Genomic DNA, 19,384 nt, shown 5'->3' on the forward strand with positions numbered 1-19,384 from the left:
CATATTCACTCTGTAGATCCGTGCTTCATACTCTGAACCATCTTATCCTGCATATCGCAGAACAAGTTGATCGCCTACACCACGTCAGCCACACCTTACCTATAAACGGGTATAAGTATACAACTCACCTGCGACAACTTCTCCTCACTTGCCCCATGCAAATCCCTCGTAAACGACATCCGATACGCAGACTCGTCGTTCACAAGCGACTCCTTACCCTCCTTTCCCACGTCACCAGTCCCAGCAGCAGCGCCGACGTTAAAAAGCGACTCCACTTCGGGGGTAGGATTAGCCTCCGCAAGCTGCGCCAACAACCCAGGTGCAATAGTAATATGGTCCACGCCCGCTAGAGCATAGATCTCTGATGTAGAAGTGAGACTAGCGGGTAGGACGCGTGTTTTGGCGTTGATGGACTCGTAGTATTTTTGGATCTCCACGCACAACGGGAGGAGTTTGTTGGGGTCGGTGAATCTAACCCACCATGTTAGCGTTCCTTCCTTCTTATTCTTAGTAATATCAGAGGGGAATCACCCAATCTCAAAATGCACCCTCAACTGATTAACATACGGCGCAACGTATGTACATCCCACCTCCGCGGCGCGCACAGCCTGAGCCACACTAAACAGCGTCGTGGCTAGTGTATGCACACCTGCTGCTTCAAGGGTGCGGCATGCTGCTAGGCCTTCCCATGTCGCGGGGATTTTTATGCAGATGCGGTTCTGTTCGAATCCTGGTTCAAAGTATTGAAATAGCTGTACGATTCCTGTTCGCTTGTTAGTCTTCAGGACTGGTTTTGTTGGAAGGGAGGATGTACGTAGGGCATTAACAATGGTTTTCTCTGTTGAATATGAGTAATACGGATTGGTCTGGATGTGGACGTGGCCGGTGATGTGTGGGTGGATTTTGAGGGCTAGTTTGACCATCTAATTTGTCAGCACCTTCTTTTTCTGCCTCTGTCCAAATAGAGATATGGGGGTATATGTGGGCGGCATACTGCAATCTCAACCCCTAACTCATAAACATCAACGCCCTCAAACCTAGCCAGAAGTTTTCCTGCTTCGAGGAGGGAATCTGCTCTCAGGGCAGCGTTTTCAGGTTTGGATAATTCGCCGTGTGCGATGGCCTTTTCTTGATTAGATATCTTCCGTTGATCTATCTTACGAGGAGATGGGGAGCCTACTTGGTTAGATGTGCAGTCGATGAAGGGGCCGTAGGTTTTTGCGACTATTGTGTTATCAGTTAGCTGGGCAGAACCGGATGTCCAGAGGGATAATGTATACCCTGCTCATCGAACGTATCGCAATCAACCTTAGTCTTTGTCCGGAGGTAATCGAGTCCCGTAGTGATAATCATTTTGCGTTCTGCTAGGGTTAGATTCCTTTGAATTGGTCTTCTGGATGTTGGATTGATGAGGTGGTATGATTTCAAGTTGGGTGGTATAAATTATGGTGGGACGTTGTCGTGTCAGTCAGGTGATGTAATTAGGCTATATAGCCTATTTCTGCAGGGTAACTAGAATATTGGCTAATTCGAGCGTGTGGGGATCTTATTCATCTATTCTGGTTCATCTACAGGGGCACGGATTGCGCTAAAAGTTAGGGTAACTACACCTTCAAACCTGAATAGAAGCACATGCCAACTTTTATTAACGCTAAAGTGGATATAGGGCCATACCAGACGCCATAACAATGCATGAATACAAACATCTAACCCATCATAATCATCTCTATATATCTATTGAGGCCCCATCTGACTCGCCAACCAAGCCTCATGCAACTTCTTCTGTCTCTCCCAGTCCTTGCGCAATTTCTTGGTCCGGCTTTTGTTGATGTCCTCGCCTGCGGCGTCGCGCGTCGGCATGCCTTCTTCATCCCATGCGCTGTACTCGTTGGTTCGGAACATTTCCAGGTGGCTTATTTTACCCTTTTCCAGGCGCTGGAGGGCTTCGCGCTCTTTGTTTGCCTTTTCTATTAGTTTCTGCTGCGCACGGGCGGCCTTTTCTTGACGAGCTTGGATCAATTCGCGAGTAACCGGGCGGACAAGGGCTGGCTGGTTGTCACGGTCTTCGAGATAGATTCCCACGTCGAACAGGTCGATGTCGCGGACACGATCGCAAAGGGACAGGATATCCTTTCCAAGGCTATCGGACTTCTCGAGGGACGTCACTTTGTTCCGGAAATTGGAAAGCAGGATGGCATAAGGCTTGGCCGCCTCAGAGGTTTCCTCCGGTACGGTACCCTTGTCCACAATCTCCGACACCTGGCCGAACGAAACGCCCTCCTGGGACCGGGCAGCTTGTCGGAGCGAATCACGGATAGAAGAAAGGGGGTATAAGTAGGGCTTGGCCTCCTCTGGAACGTCAATTCCAGTCCAGCCAATCTCAGTGCTTTCTGCAGTGGCAGTGCCATTGAGACCAAGGATGTTGACGATCGAGGTCACGAATCGCGCGACACCCTCGACATCCTTGGGATTGAGCGTAGACTTATCAGCACTGTTGTACTTAGTGATAAGTTCAGAGATCGCGTTCATAGCCCCGGGAGTGTTGAAAGAGTCACAGAGCTGCTCGTCGACAGCGGCCTTGGCCGCCTCAAGCGCAGCGGCAAGAGAAGTATCCGTACCGGATCCCTGCAAAGCCGACGGATCCTTCATCTTAATGAAGAAGTTGTTGACCTTCTCCTCCCACGAAGTTCCAGTGTTAATCAAGTCCTCGGTAATCTCAATACCATCCCTCCAGCCACCGAGCAGGAAGACGATACGCAGACTCCGCGGCGTCCACTCCTTGCGCTCTAGTGCCTCACGAACAGTGGTAAAGTTCTTGAGCGACTTGGACATCTTCGATCCCTGGATAGACAGGTGACCCATGTGCAGGAAGTAGTTGACCCACTGCTCATGCGAGTGAGCGTGCGCCCAGTAGGCCTCACTCTGGGCAAGCTCATTGTCGTGGTGAGGGAATGCCAAGTCAATACCACCAGAGTGGATATCCATTTGCTGTCCAAGTCTGGCAGAAGCCATGGCAGAGCACTCAATGTGCCAACCCGGCCGTCCCTTACCCCAGGAACTGGCCCAGCTAGGCTCACCCGGTTTGGAGGCCTTCCAGAGGGCAAAGTCAGAGGTGGAACGCTTGTCGGAAGTCTTGTTGGTCAATGCGCCTTCTCCCTCCGCTAGTAGCTTGTTGTCAGAGCGGCTCCACGGCTCCAATCGAGCATACGGGTGACCCGCTTTTTCAAAAGCATCAATATCGAAGTAGACCGATCCATCTTCCGTAGCATATCCGAATTTGTTCTTCACAATCCTCTCAACAAAGTCGGCAATCTCCGAGCCATATTCAGTGACACGAGTCAGCTCGTCAGGATCGAGCACGTTGAGATCTCTCATATCCTGCATGAACCGCTCCTCGTACTTCCGAGTCAACTTGGTGAATATCCCATGATCATCAGCGTTAATCGAAGCACCCTTGAGCGCATCAAGATACGGAAGAAGAAGATCCTGAGATTCGGTGTAGAATGTCTCCGCAAAAGACGAGGGATCCGCAACGTTTTCCGAGCGCTCTGCCTGTGCAACAACCTTGGCCGCTGATGCAGCAGTCTTGATATGCATCTTCACCTTGGCCTCATCGTCACCCGCCTTCTCATTACCCGGCAATGGTCCACCATTCAACACGACCGCATAGTTCTTCTCCGCCTGGTCCTGGTACTGAGAAACGGGGAGTTCGGGGTCGAGCAACGGAAGGTTCTTCTTCAGGTACGCGGCGTACGCAGTCTTGACTACATCCAAAACCTCCCCATCGATCTTCGGATGCGATGACACAAACTCGGTAAAAACGTGCTGTTGCCGTGCCCGCAGAATAATCTACCTTTGTCAATACCTAAACTCTGCCCTCAAACTCCCCCATCTACACCACAACATACCTTATCATCGACATCCGTAATGTTCATCACAAAATTCACATCAAACTTGAAGTAATCCCGCATAATCCGACGAATAATATCCGTGCTAACATAGTTTCTCGCATGTCCCAAATGCGCATCATCGTACACTGTCGGCCCGCACGCATACCAGGTCACTTTCTTGCCCTCCTTGTCGAGCGGGATAAACGGCGTCTTCGTGCGGGTCAGCGAGTTCCACACCTTTAATGCGGGCAGATGCGAGCTGGCCTCGGGGTGCGAGGGCGGTTGCCGCCATGGCGGCTGCTGGCGCGCGGCGGTGGTCATGAATCTGGTCGTTCTGGTGGAAAACAAAGAAGTATAACACGGCAATCGCTGCTGGCGCAATTTGAACAGATAGGTTAGAGAGAGGAGAGTAGATCGGATTGGGGGAGAGGAAAGGGGCATAAAGTAGAGAGAAGGGGAGGAAGGGCAGGAAAACAAAGGGAAACGAGGGGGAGGGGCTGCAGTAGATGACTCTACGGAGTAAGATCGGACTGATTGGCCAGCCTTGGCATATCTGCATACCCTATGCCCTATGCCCTACCGCCTACTGTATCGGGTCATGATATTCTAAGCTCAAGATTTCTGCGCTATCTTGCCTACCAGTTCTCAAGGTCCTGCTCTACTACGGAGTACACATCCCTGATAACACTCTATATCCATAGAGCGACAACAAAATGCCCTCTCCATTCCTAACCCCCGGCACTCGGGCGCAACCGGATACCCTTGCCCTCCTACACCTCCGCAGAGACAACGCCCTCCCGACAATCCTGCGCATCCACGACGACGAAAACCTAGGCTACAAAGAAGGCAAAGTCACGACAACACGCTTCGGCTCGTACCCGCACAGCACCCTCCTCGACCAACCATGGGGCACACAGATTGTTGCATCAAAGGTAGACACAGGGTCGCGCGGGCGCAAAACCCATCTCAAGCGCAAAGCCGCGGATCTAGAGAAGGAGAATGCGAATAGCAATACCAGCAGTGAGGGTGAAGTACAGCAGGCAAAACCGCAGCCTCAGCCGCAGTTACAAGCTGCTGTGCAGGCATCGAGTGGATTCTGTCATCTTCTCTACCCCACGCCGGAAACGTGGACTGCGTCGCTCCCACATCGGACGCAGGTCGTCTATACACCGGACTACAGTTACATCCTCCACCGACTCCGAGTGCGTCCTGGGGGCACGATTATCGAAGCAGGAGCCGGCAGCGGCTCGTTCACCCACGCAGCCGCACGCGCAATCTTTAACGGCTACCCATCCGCAGACAACACACCACCGACAAAGAAACGCCGCCGCTTCGGCAAAGTCTGCAGCTTCGAGTTCCACGCGCAACGAGTCGAGCGCGTCCGCGAGGAAATCCACCACCACGGCCTCGACGATATCGTCCGCGTCAACCACCGCGACGTCTACGCAGACGGCTTCCTCCTTCCGGGCGGTCCCGAAACCGAAAATGAATCCCCCAAAGCATCTGCCATCTTCCTCGACCTCCCCGCCCCCTGGCTCGCCCTAAAACATCTCACCCGCAATCCAGAAGACGGGAAGCAATCCCCCCTGGACCCAGCCTCCCCAGTCTATATCTGCACCTTCTCACCCTGCCTCGAACAAGTCCAGCGCACAATCAGCGTCCTCCGACAACAAGGCTGGCTGAACATCGAAATGGTCGAGGTAAACCACCACCGCATCGAAGCGCGACGCGAACGCTACGGTCTCGAGTCCGAGGGGATTCGCGGCGCAACTGTGTTCCCGAAATCAGTTGACGAGGCGATTTCTAAAATGCGGTTTGTTGATGAGCGGGCGAGGAAGTTCCGGGAGGCGGAGGCTGCTGGTCTCAATCCCGCTGAACAATCATCGACAACAACACAAAAACAGCAATCACAGCAGGCACAAGCACAAGCACAATTACACTCGCAGTTACAGTCCTCCATCCCGGCATACAGCCAGGGTCGTTTGGTGCATCGCTCCGAACAGGATCTCAAAATGCACACGTCGTACCTCCTCTTCGCTGTTCTTCCACGCGACTGGACAGAGGATGATGAGAAGAAGTGTCGCGAGCAGTGGCCGTCGTATAGGGTTGATAGTGAGGCGGGAGTGCAGAAGAGCAAGAAGCAATTGAAGAGGGAGGCGAGGGAGCAGAGGGAACAGGGAGAGAAGGAGGGGTAATGGATTGCATTGGGTTTCGTTATATACTAGTGGATGGTTTAGTCTATAATTGGTTTTGTAAACTAGTTCGAGTCTTGGTGCACGTGTATGTATAATCCTAGTCTAAATCAACAACAGAAGACAAGCCATTATTCATTCCACACATGCGAATGCAAATCTATCTATTTACAACATCGATCGAGCCAAAACCATGTTTGAATACCGCAAATAACACAAGTGACGAGTAGCTGCACTTAGAAAGACTAATCAAAGGTTATTCTCCCTCTTAAACTTATCCCATGCCTCATTCAACGTCGCAAAAACACTAGCTGAAATCATCCGCTGTTCAGTAGTAGCATTTGTCGGAATCTAATCGCGTTAGCTTCACCCTTCATCAAACAGATAATTCAAACAAAGGGGGCATACCTTATCAGGATGCACCTTCCCAATCCCCTTCATATAATTAATCTTAACCTTATTCGGCATAATTAACTCCGACATGTTAACTTTCTTCCATCCCGCCTCGGGCCACAACACCGTATCCAGACTACCCAGCAGAGCGCGGAGATTATCCTGTTTCCCGCCCTTCCATGCGGCGAGCCGTGCGTCGACGGAGTCGGTGAGGGCAAATTTCTCGTCGTCAGCGCGTTCGGCGGCTTGATTTGCTTCGCGAAGGCGGGTGACTGCCTCGGAGTTTTGAGATGCGGCGGCGCTGCCGGTGAGGTCGGCCAGAGCGGATGGTTTCTTGGGTGCTGGTGTAGATGCTGGAGGTCTGCGCGTGGGAGCTGAGGGTTTGGAGGTTGGCTTGCTGATTCCAGCAGCTTTCTCGCAGCGGTTGCGGCCTTGAATACTTTGGCCACCGCCATGACCTGTTTCCACTGCTAGTTTCCATGTTCTGGCGGCGTCTTCCCAGCGTTCGAGTTGTTCTTGGGCTTCTGCTTTGCGCATGAGGGCCTTGCCGAAGAAGTCTTTCATTGGTTTGGGGGGTTCACCGCCAAGGTCGATTTGTTCGTTTTCACCTTTCAATGGGCCGATTAGGTCGAGCATTGCGTCCGCGTCGATGATGGCGGATTTTGGTTCGCCGACTTTTAGGGCTGTCATTGCGCGGTTGCTGCGGATGATTATGGTGATTGGGTGTTTGTCGGGGAGCATTGTGAGAGCTGTTGCGAAGCTCTCGTGGGCTGCTGCGTAGTCGCCTCTCTTGTAAGCGTCTGCTGCTTTGGTGCGGTGCCGGTTTGTGGAATCGAGGGCTTCCTGGGAAACAGGAGGTATCGACCGCAGAGGTGCCTTGGGGCGTGTTGGCAGAGAAGCAGTAGACGGCGTAGTAGAAGGCCGCGATGGCTGAGCCGGGGAAGGAGAGGGCTTTGGTGTTGGTCGACTAGTGGGTGCGGGCGAATCAAACAGGTCGACAGCTGGTTCAGGTGCAGGTGCAGGTGCAGGTGCAGGCGCAGGCGACGGGACTGGCCGTTTCCTTCGGGCAGGACTGACGTATGCTTGTGCCGACTGCTCCTCCACTGCGAGTTTGTTGACACGGGATCTTGAATCTCTCGACTCGTCTCTTGTCTGCTGTCGAAGAAAAGAGGGCTGTGGCTCGCGCCTTTCGCGGGATGAAGCTTGGCTTCGGAGATCACTGGTGCTGGCCGTCGGACCCGGTACATCATGCCGCTGGAATGGGTTGCGAGATGGGAGATTGCGAGGCGGACGAGGAGGTGCACCCCCTGATTCAAGGAGGAGGGCCTCGTCAGTCATTCCTGGGGCACTTGCTTCAGGAAGCTCAGAAGGCTGCTGACGGCCACGAGGACGTGGTTGCGGGACTGACTCGTCAAAACCAGTAGCTTCTTTCATCCATCGGGGTTGATTGGGATCATGGTCCGCATTCAGATCCTGGACCACCTGCTGCATGCGTTTACTCCCGGTTTTCCACAAAGAGTTGGCAGTTTTCAGAAAGTTGTTTCCAAAGCTAGCAGCAATTTGGGCAGGATCTTTCTCCGCAGAAGCAGGTGATCTGTTGTCACTGCGGGTCCTGGTGACAGTAGGTCTCTCCTCTCTCATCCACGACGGATCTCTCCTTCCACGTCTTTCCCCGCTCTGTTCCAATTCACTGGGGTGCGGTTCAAGTCTTGATCTCCGACCAGTCTTCTGTCGAGACTCCTCGTGCGCCTGGGTAAGAAGCCAGCCAACAGCCGCTTGAATATCGGTACCCGAAGCCGTCGTGCTCAATGCCTGGCTCGCTTTATCCGCGGGAAATCCCATATCCACAAGTTCTGCAATCGCCCGGTCTACTCCAGTTGATGGTTTGGGTGGGACTCGGGGCCGGGGCTGGGGCTCGAACTCGGGCTCGGACTCGGAGGTCTTGGGCTTTGGTGGCAATTCCGGTCGCGAGAATTCAGTAACTGGTTTACTTAGTTCTCCAAGAAAGTCGTCGTCGTCCTGCGCAGGCTGCGGTGCTGGGACCGGCTTGGAAGGCATCTGACCGAGACCGAACGGGTCGTCATCGTCAAAGATGGCCATGGGGTCTTGTGCTGGAGCTGGTCGAGTGGAAGCCGGCTGCTGCACCGGGGTCATTCCGACATGAGGAGACGGGCTGTGACTGGGGATTGGGAAATGTGTCGATGCGTCCACCGGCGCAGTAGCGTTGAAGGCGGCTAGGATGTCGTCTTCATCGGGAGATTGTGGCTGCTGAGAGGGAGTAGGCGCGGCAGGCTTACCACCCTTCTCCAGAGTATCCCAAAACTGATTATTCTGCGCACCGTACTGCGTCTCAAGTCGACTTCTATTCTCCGCTTCCTTCCTGGCCCTTTCCTCCTGTAGTCGCTTCTGTTGCTCGGCGAGAGACAGGTTCTTGTTGGGATTGGAGGAGCCGAACGAGACTAGGTTTGCGAAACTGTCGCCAGCTGGGGTTGCCGGCTTTGAGGGAGTATTCGAGCGTCCGGAGGAAGTCGATAGAGGCGCAGTCCGGCCAGAGTTGTCATTGCGCCGCACGTCTGGAAATAGCGTGCCGGAGCTCATGGGTGGCGGTTTCTTGGGCTCGTTGGACGAGCTGGGGGTAAAGCTCAGGCCGCTGAGGTCGTCCATGGTGAGGCGTAAATTCCGCAGTATTAGAATTATCGGACGATTTCGTAGCAAGCTGGATGCTGGATTAGGATTGGTATGGTAGCGGAGCCATAGTCGTGTCTCACCATCAGAAAGCCAACGGCAACGAATGAACTGATGTTGGTTGAAATGAGTGTCCTGATTCTTTCTAGAAGGTCAACAATGTTGCAAGCACATTGGGAGCAAGGAAGTCGTCCAAGTGTCTCGTGGGCACGTTGCTTCACCATCCCCTAGAGCGGGCCGTCATTGTGGCTGACGTGTTTGGTGTGGCGGGTGTGGCTGATGTATCTTAGTAATCGGGTTGTGGGATATTATTCCTCCGCATTCCGCATTCCGCATTCCGCATACCGCATACCGCATACCGCACTCCGTGTGGAGTGCTATGACAGGACGATGGTATCACATTGTGCGCCAAACAAGATAAGTGTTGTTTTACTTGGGAAGTCGGAGGTGTAACAATGCAGCTATAACAGGGTGGCCAGCTGATAACCAAGTTTCGGTGTATTTTTGAGAACTATACTGGGTACGGCAAAATACGGCGGTACGGGACCCGATCTCAGTAGGAACGTGCAGACTATCTAAAAGAAGAACCATGGAAATGAGCAGGAGCAGAAGTGGGATACTAAACTCTACTTGTATATAGTAGTAGCATCATGACTCTACTCAAGCCCCGCATCAGAGGGCCGTGGGTATTGCATGCATTGCGGGTTCAGCCGTGCATATCTTTCCTTTACACTTGTACTTGTTTGTAGCTATAAGTCTCTGCTCTCTTAACCACTCTGGAGTATTTTGTACGAAGTACAAAATAGAATACAATACACTAGTCCAATGTACCGGTCCCACCAATGGGTCTCGGGGAAATCGAGCCGCGCGGTAGTCGCACGCGTGTGGACTAGCGCATCCCGATGGTTGCTGATTGGTCCCGTGGGAAACCCTTACTCCTGACTCCTGGCTGACCTGCTCGAACTGTACAATGCATTGTATTCTGATAGTACAGAGTAGTACTCCAGGGATACAAACAAAGTACAATTAAACCTTACCGATTCGGCGTTTTTCCGCGATTCTGCCCTGGAAACAACCCCGAAACTACTCCGATATTAACAAATCAAAAAGGTTTTAACGGTGGACACGGATCACGGAGAGGCATCGTGAACCAGCCGGTTGGAGTCAGGGAGAATTGGTCAAGGCGTCTGTGCTGGCACTGGATCTACGGAACTTCTTTGGACAGTTGGTATCTTTGGGTGAACAGGAAGCCTCCGTGCTTTGCTGGGTACTTGGTATATGGCGGGGCACATCCACCGTGGCAGCTTCCACTTCTCCACTAGCGAAAAAAAGGAACGAGACGAAGAAGAAAAAATAAGACTAGCTAACTAAGTCGAGTAATCCAGAATAAGATTTGCTCGTTTCCTCTTCTCCTTTTCAGTTCACGTTACAGTTCATCACTACTAGAGCACTGCAGTCTCCTGACACTTGGTCCTTCCGTTCATACCACATCTTATTTATTTACCGCGGGCTACGGAGTACTTCTTCCCCGAAAAAGTAGCGTTATTATCGTCGGGATTAAAATAATAATCTTTTATTAGTGATTACTATTGTTTATTATTCTCGATCCCAATTAGTCCGGCTTGACGGTGACAGGAGGGAGAGAAAAAAAAAATTACAATCCCGTCATAGCGCATTGTTTCCCCCCCTGTGGTGCTCCTCTGCATTTTTTTCCCTCGTCTCGTTAATTTCTCCTCCTCCTCCTTCCATTCTCCTTTCTCTTTTTCTTCCTCTTTTCTCTCTTTCCTACCTTCCTTTCCTCCGTTCCCTCCCCCTCAGAGCACCGTTTCCTACCGAATCCTCCCACATTATGGGCCTTTTCAAACGCAAAGACTCCAAACAGTCCATCCACAGCGACAAGGATGAACAGGAATCCTACGTCTCCGCCCCCAGTGCGCGGACCTCGAATGTCTCGTTGAAATCCCCCGGCTTCAAGGGAGCGGGTGGTCTGCCCACCTCGATTCCAGAGCTCCCTATCGCTAGACCTCCCGATCCCGCCTTGGATCCCGCTGCTTACCTTCGCAGCATCCATGCCGTTCGGGATCGCTGCAACATTATCTTGCGAAAGGCCAAACGGAACGAGCTCAACCATTTCAATGTTGATATGACCAAGTTTGGAATCACCGCTTCCTACGTGGTGTCTATCATCAAGGTAATTTCGATTTATCTTTCCTCCTTTCATGTGATCGCCTCCCTCTGACTGTCGATCTAAAGAGAGACTACGCCCCCGATTATGCTTCTATCCCGTCCCATGGCCGTTGGCAGCACTTCGAAGCTGGTGGTCGACCTCGCATCAACCAACTACTCCAATCGTGGCCTAGTTCCGTCGATGCGCAGGAACGGACCCGCCGTCTGATCGATCTGTTCGTCATCTCCGTTCTTCTCGATGCCGGCGCAGGGACCCGGTGGTCCTACCGCTCCAAGGAATCCGGCAAGTACTTTTCGCGTAGTGAGGGTCTAGCCATCGCGGCTCTCGAGATGTTCAAGAGTGGTCTTTTCAGCAGTGACCCCGCGGAGCCATGCCAGGTCGACAGTGCTGGGTTGAAGAAGCTCACCGTCGATGTTTTGGCCAAGGGAATGCAACATTCCGATCAGAACCCGTTGGCTGGTTTAGAGGGTCGCGCAGGACTGTTGATTCGATTGGCGGACGCTTTGAACAACCAGCAGCTTTTCGGGGTGGATGGTCGTCCTGGTAACATGCTTGGTAAGTAGCCACGAGGACCTTACTTCTACCTGTACTAATTGTACTTTGTTGTAGACTACCTCCTTTCTCACCCATCGACACTGGCTTCCTCGGTTCCCATCGTCCCCATCACAACGCTCTGGTCCGTTTTGATGGATGGATTCTCCTCGATTTGGCCGTCTTCCAGAAGTCAGATCGATGGTGCACCCCTTGGGGATGCTTGGCGATGCTGGAGCTTGCCGCAGTCTCCACCAGCACCCGCATGGCAGAGCATCGTTCCTTTCCACAAGCTTACCCAATGGCTATGCTACTCCGTTATGGTCCCGATGCAGAAATTGATGAACATTCACTTCGCGGGCAGCGACCTTCTCACCGGTTTGCCTGAGTACCGGAACGGTGGTCTGCTGATTGACATGGGCCTGATGACTCTGAAGGAACAGGATCTCCAGCGCGGTCTGGAAGCATTCCGGGAGAATTCTCAGATCAAGGGTCAACCGAGCGTGGAGGTCGTTCCTCTTTTCTCCGCCGATGACGATGTCATTGTTGAGTGGAGAGCTGCTACTGTTGGCTTCTTGGATGAGCTGCTACTGGAGGTCAACTCGCAACTTGGTTTGATGGGAGAGGATCAATTGACGCTTCCGCAGCTACTCGAAGCTGGTTCATGGAAGGTTGGTGTACCCCCAACTCTCCCGAAATCTAGCTATCATATTAACATTCCTAGGGTGGCCGTGAAATTGCAGAGGTCTCGAGACCAAACACCAAAGAACCACCGATTATGATCCGTTCAGATGGCACCGTCTTCTAATCCATACCTCATCACATACCCATGATTTTCAGATACCAGGTTTACCCAGCGCTATGTTATTCTTCTCGTCATGACCGGGAGAAGTTCCTTATGAATTGTTGATGACCCTTCTTTTTGACTACCTTGGTATACCTATATTCCATTTTCAACTTCGTGGAAGCTTCGATAACCCTTTAAGCATCATTATGATTTTATTCCAGTATATACATTTTCTTCTTTTATTTTGGGACTGAGTATAACAAGTTGAAGGGCTGCATGTATTAGACTCGAGACTGTTAGAGCAATCTATGAATTAGTATGGTGTATGGAGTAAATTGAGGGCATATCAACTGCTGGGGGAGGCAGCACGTGATACCCCGGATCATCATTGACCCAATGACATGACCTCTGCTCCAACCTCCATCATTGCGACGTTCTCTCATTGTGAAATTCATCAATCTATCAATTCTAAGCGATACAATCAATCTCTAGTGCGTCTAATTCGTCCAATTCAACACTACTCGCTGACCTCCAACTAGCACACGCGGGGTATCAGCTTACAGATAAGACTGAACCGACAATGGACGGCCGCAAGAAGAAGAGAAAGGTCCTCCTCATGGGGAAGAGTGGCTCGGGGAAGTCATCGATGCGATCGATTATCTTCAGTAACTACGTCGCCAAAGACGTCCGGCGACTAGGTGCTACCATCGACGTTGAGCACAGCCATGTCAAATTCATGGGGAATCTCACGCTGAATCTCTGGGATTGCGGAGGGTATTTCCCTCTCTACTCTATCAAAAGTGAGAAAAGATGCTAATCGTCGCAGACAAGACGCCTTCATGGAAACCTACCTCGCCTCCCAACGCGGCAACATCTTCTCCGACGTCGCCGTCCTAATCTACGTCTTCGATATCGAATCCCGCGAAGTCGAACGCGACCTCGACACCTACAACGCCATCATCGACGCCCTAAAAGAACACTCCCCGCACGCTCATGTCTTCTGCCTAATCCACAAACTCGATCTCATTCAGGCCGAACACCGCCAACGCATCTACGAGGAACGCTCCGCGCTGATCCGCTCCCGCTCCGGACACTTTGCCATCGACACCTTTGGTAGCAGTATCTGGGATCAATCGCTGTACAAAGCGTGGGCCGGGATCGTGCACAGACTCATTCCGAACTTAACAGTGATAGAGCGGTTCCTTAGCGCATTCGCGAAGAAGATTGGTGCGGAGGAGGTTATTCTCTTCGAGCGCTCGACGTTCCTGACCGTTACGTCAGTCGCGTCGGAAATCGGCAACATGAACCCAATCTACGACCGCCACGAGCGCCTATCCAACATCATGAAAGCATTCAAACACTGCGCCGCACGCAACACCCACACCACCCCCGCATCAGCCGGCTTTCTCGTCATGCACACCAAAACACCCCAGTTCAACGTCTTCCTCGGTCGGTTCACGGATAACACGTACATCTTCATGGTCGTCCCGCCGGGCGAGGCGGCGTATAACTGCGCCGTGCTAAATACGATGCTTGCCAGAGAGGGTTTCTCGAAAGCTGCAGCGGCAGGGTATGGGGATGGATTTCCGCTGCCAACGCCGGAGACTCTAACTCCGGATGGGACTGGGGTACATGGTTAATGTCTCTTGGGTTATGCCTGTGCTGTGTTGTGTTTATATATACGGCGTTTGGGTTGAAAGTAATGCGATATCTTTCGTTCCCTTTTTTTTTTTTCTGATTACTGGTTACTGGATACCCATGGATAGCATTTCTCTCAGTTTCTTTTTCTTTACGCTGCTTGAATTGGATGAGGTGATACTGCCTGTTTCTTGAACTGAGTGTATTTAAAAGTCTGGATATATTCCTTTTTAACAGATGCACTGCTATTCTCCATACATACCACATGCAGACAGGCCAGTGGATGAGTAGATAGAATACCGTCGTTCGTAACCGATGTCTATCCAGTGTAAAGAAATCATCGATTCGGGAGGGGTATTTAATGAGGGAAAAAAAAAAGAGAAAAAGGTAAAAGCCGAACGCGGGACTCGAACCCGCAACCTTGTGATTGGGGGTGCATTCACGCCCGAAATGGGGTCGTAAAAGTCACACGCTCTGACCAATTGAGCTAGCCCGGCTAGTCGATGTCAATAGGGGGTTTGTAGCGGTCTATGTGTTAATCAATTTTTTCCCTCCGCCCATGCACCAGGTGTTGTAGCCTTCTCAAATAAATGTTCATTCTTTGTCTTTGTTTCAAATGATGTTTCGCTTACTTGGAGGTAGTTGGACCTGATATGAATTTTAGGACCCATGGTATATTTTTACTTAGTTGCTTAAGCTGCATGGAGAAAAGCGGATGTGCTTATACACGCACACATATATATATTATAATAAGTATAAATATATATCGACTACCGTACAATCTTGCCATGCAATATTCAAACATTCGATTAAAAAGAAAGAACTACACTATACATCTATCTATTGAGCATCAGGCATCCGAACAGCTATATCACCCGATTGTGTAATGTATCGCACCCACGGCAAAGACGGGTATTGCAACTACAAAAGGTCAGCATATCCCATCATTCTCATGAGACAGGGGGGGAAAGCCCACCTTCGGCTCCGTAATCTTCAAATACCGCACCTGGATCCCACTCGTCGTGAAATACGGAATCTCAAACTTCACATTAATCGGCCTCTTCGCCTTCCCCAACGAACCCGCTCCACCCATACTACCGCCAAACCCACCGGTCATACCACCGCCGCGCTCGTCGTCACCCTTGACGGATGGAAGGCCCAGCTCGGCGCGCATGAGGAACTCCTTCCCGCCACCGAATTGCTTGATTTTCCAGATTATGGCGGATTGTTCGGGGGCGTAGTGCACGGTTCCGATGTTTGTGCGGAAGCGGGGGGAGTCTGCGTCTTCGGGGACGGGGACGAGGATCTCGACGTTGTTGGCGGTGCTGCGACGTTTGAATTGGGCTTTGGCCTGTGTTTGTTAGTGGTTATTCGTTTGTGTAGTAAGAGGAAGGGTCGGGACCTTGAGCATGTATTCAATTCTCGACCCGGAGTGCGATTCCACCAAACACTCCACCCAGATCAACGGTTTCACCTGCGTGTTCAACCGGTAGCTCATGAGCTCAAACTCCCCATCCGGCGGAATAAAGCTGATCGTGCGATCGTTCTCGAACCGCGAAAGACGCACACACTGGTGGAACTTGACGTCTTCCATCTCCACCGCCTTGCCTCTCGTAGCGCGCCCCGTTGTCTCGAACATGACCTTGTCGTTCAGCCCCAGACGCAGCTCTGGCATTCCACTCAGATAGCATTTCATCTTGACCGCGCCCAGGATCTCGGATCGCAGGACGTTGCCGGTTGCGGAAATGAGGAGGTTCAGGGATTCGACGACATCGAGGAAGACCTCGTTCTTGCGGTAGCGGATTCCTTCACTTCGCCAGGAGACGGCGTTGGTGACGGCGATTGGGGGGCGAGCTTGGACTTCGAGTTTGTGGGATTCTTGCGTGATGTACCTGTCAGGTCAGCTGTGCTCAGTTTCTTCCCCCCTTAATTGTGTTGGTCATACTCTTGTAATATCTTGCTCTCCGTGGTCTGTGGGTAGCCAAAATCCATCATTTCGTCCAGCAATTCGTAGATAATGACAAAGTTATCCCGGATACTTTCCTCCTCCAGCACCTTGAAGTATTCCGTGAATACCTCGACGATCTTGTGGAGGAAGAGAAGGATCTCCGTCGCATTGGTATTCCGCTTGGTCAACGCAAGAATGTAAAGGTTGCTGTGTCGGATATAGAGGTACTACAGAATCAGCAATTGCTCCAAGTCCCAGTAGGGCATGTCCAGGATCCAGAGCGCAGTCGGGGAAGAGGCGGGGAGCGGACACGCAAGCCTCCCAGCCCGCGAGAAACGAGAGGGCGAACGTACATTGATTCCTTCATGCGAGAAACATGGCGCGACGGCGGAACTTTCTTCTTCGGCTTCGCTGAGGAGGAGGGGGAATTTCTCGACTGCGGACATGGGAATGTCTCCACGGTAGTTGCGGGCCAGAAGGGCCTGGCTATGGTGTCAGTTGCGATCACGGAGAGATAGTGCAACATGGGAATTGAGCATACCTTGCCCTTCAAGTCTAGAAAGAATAGAGCGGACGCCATGGTGTTGTATTAAGAGATGAGGGTTGCGGTAGAAGTGGTCGAGAGTACGTGTTGCTCGTTGGGTCGACTCTCCTTAACGACAACGAAACCAACTATTCTGCTCTAGGCTCTAGGAAGCATCGCCAGCGCGGGCCACGGAATTCAGAGGGAAGAAGTTATCGGTTGTAATAGCAGCCTGGAAGACAGACCAGCTGCTATGCTAAGGATCAATCAATTTGGATGGAAGAAATGAAATGATGGTGCTGTCAGTAAACCGATGAGAGGTGGATTACCCACGTCGGTGATTTACAAATTTTTAGGCTTAGATAACATGATAAGGAATATGTTATCCATCAAATGGGGTGATGGCGTAGTTGGGAGCGCGTTCGACTGAAGATATCAGAAGATATTATCAGATAATCGGAAGGTCGCTGGTTCGATCCCGGCTCACCCCATGTATTTTTGCTTGCGGACATATTCTTTCTTTCTTTCTTTTTTTCTTTTCTTCTTTATTTCTATCTATCTATTTGTCCTTCTGTCTTTTTTACCCCCGTTGGCTTTTTGGTGTTTTGTGAATGTCTGCGGTGGTCTCATATCAAAAAAGAAACTGCTAAACATAAAGACATCATCAGGTACTGTCTCAGTTAACCGTTGGGTTGATTTTAGACTGCGGCAAAACCGCAGCCGCAGTTTGCTAACCAAAGCCAATCCTGCAATTTGCAGCTTTGGTTGTGGTTAGCCATGGCTAGCCGCAAGATAACCGCATTAGCATAGATATCGCTTATTTGTCCTATTCACGACCATTATTTCATAATTATGTCGCTGACATACATGGTACATCCATTTCTAATTTCGATATATACATGCCCTCGTTATGACAGTACCCTTCTACACATTTACCTACTTCCTATATGAAATCATACGAAATACTAGTGTGTTTATATATAAGTAGCATTATTTTAATATACTAAACTTATATCGTAAGGTTACTGGATGATGGTAACCTGTAACTTCAAGTTTATTGGTGACGTTGTGCTTCAAAAATACAATCAAAGACGCATAATTTATACACATCCTGGCAGCTAACGAGTCTCGGCACATTTATATTGTTGCAGCCCCAATGGTTAATCGTGGCTCGTGCGGTTTTGGCTTTGGCTAACCGCGGCTAGCCATGGCTTTGCCGCAGCCTAGTTGATTTATTCATTGTTCTCGCGTCATTGTTCTTTATGGCTGCCAAAGAAAGCCGCTTTCTTTGAGAGCGATCAAATCAAAGTTGTACAAATCATTCAATAGACTGCTTTTCCAATTTTTTCTTTTATTTTTGGGAATCTTCGGCATACTGCTTGTACTCCGGGTAGCCTGCCCGTGCCCGTATCAGGCCGGGAAGTATATATACTCGTCCAAAAACTGATTGAACTCTCAATCTGCCATGAATGCGGAGATGGGGAGGAAAGCAGGGTCCTGTTCTGTCCCTGTTTCTGTTCTCGTGCAGTTATCGGTGGATGTGGCATTGAAAATTGTTAAGGGCTAAGCCCGCAACGCTAATAACTAGCTATCATACAAGAGGTTTCGTTGAAGGAGAGAAGAACGGATGTCCCATCGGACAGCCTTTTATATACAAAAGTACGTTATGCGGGGTAGTAGTCAAGTAACCACTCCGATCATTCCTCCGACTAGCATATCGTTCATTCTACAGGCGCAGCCTGTGACAAAATTCCGGAGAGTAAAGATGACTTACTGATCGAGGCCGGCTCGACGACAGTAAGTGACATTTTCACGACTGAATAAATATTTCGTTCCGTTTTTCAACAAGTGGGGTGATGGCGTAGTTGGGAGCGCGTTCGACTGAAGATATATCAAATATACCTTCGGAAAATCGGAAGGTCGCTGGTTCGATCCCGGCTCACCCCATGTATTTTTGCTTTTGCTCTCTCCACCCCGAGGGTAGAAGCATCTTTTTTTTGCCAGGCCTGTTTGCTCATGACCGGTGACGGTACTGTCTGTCTGTGTGGACACCAGACCCGACAGTGAGCTGATTCGAAGCATTTCTTCGATGGTATATATTCCTGTCCGTCGCGGGTGGATTTTGCGACTGGTTCAGAGAGAGTTGAAAACTGGAGCGACTGCATATCAGACTGTTACAAATATTTGGGATTGAGTAGCAACTCTCACTGGATCTCTCATCCAATGGGGTGATGGCGTAGTTGGGAGCGCGTTCGACTGAAGATATTCAAATATACCTTCGGAAAATCGGAAGGTCGCTGGTTCGATCCCGGCTCACCCCAATTTTTTGCTCTTTTTGCTTCCGTTTTGTGCTTAATCGGGGTTTAACAAATCAAGGTACGTACGGATGGTAGAAGTTGCCTGAGCGTGGGCTGCATGATTTACAAGTATACGCATGCTCTCCCCGAATCAACCAAACACAGTAAGTAGTAAACTCCATATGGATACAGTGGCGGAGAGTGTCGCCTACAACTGACAGCTGTTTTATGCTCGTGACTCAAACCATAACCACAAGAGAGGTGATTTGCGAGCTGTGAGCTGCAAGCTGCATTGTCTCGGACCCTTCTTTT

General features: G+C 50.9%; 8 protein-coding genes and 4 non-coding genes across 12 annotated transcripts; 7 read left to right on the forward strand and 5 right to left on the reverse strand.

Moving 5' to 3' along the window:
* Window positions 1-5: 5 nt before the first annotated feature.
* EURHEDRAFT_519237 (transaldolase family protein) lies at window positions 6-1,353 on the reverse strand (the record flags this gene model as incomplete). Its single annotated transcript, XM_040786766.1, has 7 exons — window positions 6-74; window positions 129-471; window positions 532-763; window positions 815-923; window positions 995-1,123; window positions 1,181-1,224; window positions 1,281-1,353. The coding sequence occupies 7 exons, from the start codon at window positions 1,351-1,353 to the stop codon at window positions 6-8; spliced, it is 999 nt and encodes a 332-aa protein (XP_040633998.1).
* A 222-nt stretch (window positions 1,354-1,575) lies between these two features.
* On the reverse strand, window positions 1,576-4,393 carry EURHEDRAFT_417538 (cysteine--tRNA ligase). The gene is made up of 2 exons (XM_040783225.1): window positions 3,909-4,393; window positions 1,576-3,849 (listed from the first exon to the last, which is right to left on the reverse strand). Exons 1-2 carry the CDS (start codon window positions 4,209-4,211, stop codon window positions 1,735-1,737), a joined length of 2,418 nt encoding a protein of 805 aa, XP_040633999.1. The 5' UTR covers window positions 4,212-4,393; the 3' UTR covers window positions 1,576-1,734.
* A 210-nt stretch (window positions 4,394-4,603) lies between these two features.
* On the forward strand, window positions 4,604-6,085 carry trm61 (tRNA 1-methyladenosine methyltransferase subunit GCD14; the record flags this gene model as incomplete). Its single annotated transcript, XM_040785959.1, has 1 exon — window positions 4,604-6,085. The coding sequence occupies one exon, from the start codon at window positions 4,604-4,606 to the stop codon at window positions 6,083-6,085; it is 1,482 nt and encodes a 493-aa protein (XP_040634000.1).
* Window positions 6,086-6,331: 246 nt separating this feature from the next.
* Window positions 6,332-9,139, reverse strand: EURHEDRAFT_519240 (UBA/TS-N domain protein; the record flags this gene model as incomplete). Its single annotated transcript, XM_040786767.1, has 2 exons — window positions 6,332-6,433; window positions 6,491-9,139. 2 exons carry the CDS (start codon window positions 9,137-9,139, stop codon window positions 6,332-6,334), a joined length of 2,751 nt encoding a protein of 916 aa, XP_040634001.1.
* A 1,870-nt stretch (window positions 9,140-11,009) lies between these two features.
* On the forward strand, window positions 11,010-12,687 carry EURHEDRAFT_467447 (URC4/urg3 family protein; the record flags this gene model as incomplete). Its single annotated transcript, XM_040785181.1, has 4 exons — window positions 11,010-11,351; window positions 11,414-11,903; window positions 11,958-12,550; window positions 12,604-12,687. The coding sequence occupies 4 exons, from the start codon at window positions 11,010-11,012 to the stop codon at window positions 12,685-12,687; spliced, it is 1,509 nt and encodes a 502-aa protein (XP_040634002.1).
* A 559-nt stretch (window positions 12,688-13,246) lies between these two features.
* EURHEDRAFT_467427 (Rag GTPase GTR1) lies at window positions 13,247-14,306 on the forward strand (the record flags this gene model as incomplete). The annotated part of the gene is made up of 2 exons (XM_040785179.1): window positions 13,247-13,440; window positions 13,493-14,306. The coding sequence occupies 2 exons, from the start codon at window positions 13,247-13,249 to the stop codon at window positions 14,304-14,306; spliced, it is 1,008 nt and encodes a 335-aa protein (XP_040634003.1).
* A 390-nt stretch (window positions 14,307-14,696) lies between these two features.
* On the reverse strand, window positions 14,697-14,801 carry EURHEDRAFT_t166. The gene has a single exon. It is a non-coding gene; the product is annotated as a tRNA-Lys (tRNA).
* Window positions 14,802-15,071: 270 nt separating this feature from the next.
* Window positions 15,072-17,099, reverse strand: EURHEDRAFT_417542 (AP-1 complex subunit mu). Its single transcript, XM_040783226.1, has 6 exons — window positions 16,794-17,099; window positions 16,606-16,734; window positions 16,250-16,479; window positions 15,707-16,196; window positions 15,281-15,655; window positions 15,072-15,225 (listed from the first exon to the last, which is right to left on the reverse strand). The coding sequence occupies exons 1-6, from the start codon at window positions 16,830-16,832 to the stop codon at window positions 15,145-15,147; spliced, it is 1,344 nt and encodes a 447-aa protein (XP_040634004.1). The 5' UTR covers window positions 16,833-17,099; the 3' UTR covers window positions 15,072-15,144.
* A 71-nt stretch (window positions 17,100-17,170) lies between these two features.
* On the forward strand, window positions 17,171-17,266 carry EURHEDRAFT_t163. The gene has a single exon. It is a non-coding gene; the product is annotated as a tRNA-Phe (tRNA).
* Window positions 17,184-17,690, forward strand: EURHEDRAFT_310370 (uncharacterized protein). The gene has a single exon (XM_040778305.1). It carries the CDS (start codon window positions 17,266-17,268, stop codon window positions 17,548-17,550), a length of 285 nt encoding a protein of 94 aa, XP_040634005.1. The 5' UTR covers window positions 17,184-17,265; the 3' UTR covers window positions 17,551-17,690.
* Window positions 17,691-18,625: 935 nt separating this feature from the next.
* On the forward strand, window positions 18,626-18,722 carry EURHEDRAFT_t164. Its single transcript has one exon. It is a non-coding gene; the product is annotated as a tRNA-Phe (tRNA).
* A 278-nt stretch (window positions 18,723-19,000) lies between these two features.
* EURHEDRAFT_t165 lies at window positions 19,001-19,096 on the forward strand. The gene has a single exon. It is a non-coding gene; the product is annotated as a tRNA-Phe (tRNA).
* Window positions 19,097-19,384: the final 288 nt, after the last annotated feature.

The sequence above is a fragment of the Aspergillus ruber genome, assembly GCF_000600275.1.
Source record: "Aspergillus ruber CBS 135680 unplaced genomic scaffold scaffold00052, whole genome shotgun sequence".
NCBI lineage: Eukaryota > Fungi > Ascomycota > Eurotiomycetes > Eurotiales > Aspergillaceae > Aspergillus > Aspergillus ruber.

What these genes read in the sequence shown, in the direction of transcription:
- EURHEDRAFT_417538 (XM_040783225.1), bottom strand. Translation starts at nt 4,211, where the DNA reads ATGACCACCGCCGCGCGCCAGCAGCCGCCATGGCGGCAACCGCCCTCG. An exon ending in TTACGGATGTCGATGATAAG is followed by an intron (nt 3,850 to 3,908) that starts GTATGTTGTGGT and finishes TGACAAAGGTAG; the next exon opens with ATTATTCTGCGGGCACGGCA.
- EURHEDRAFT_417542 (XM_040783226.1), bottom strand. Translation starts at nt 16,832, where the DNA reads ATGGCGTCCGCTCTATTCTTTCTAGACTTGAAGGGCAAG. An exon ending in TTCTAGACTTGAAGGGCAAG is followed by an intron (nt 16,735 to 16,793) that starts GTATGCTCAATT and finishes CACCATAGCCAG; the next exon opens with GCCCTTCTGGCCCGCAACTA. An exon ending in TCTCGCATGAAGGAATCAAT is followed by an intron (nt 16,480 to 16,605) that starts GTACGTTCGCCC and finishes CTGATTCTGTAG; the next exon opens with TACCTCTATATCCGACACAG.
- EURHEDRAFT_310370 (XM_040778305.1), top strand. Translation starts at nt 17,266, where the DNA reads ATGTATTTTTGCTTGCGGACATATTCTTTCTTTCTTTCTTTTTTTCTT.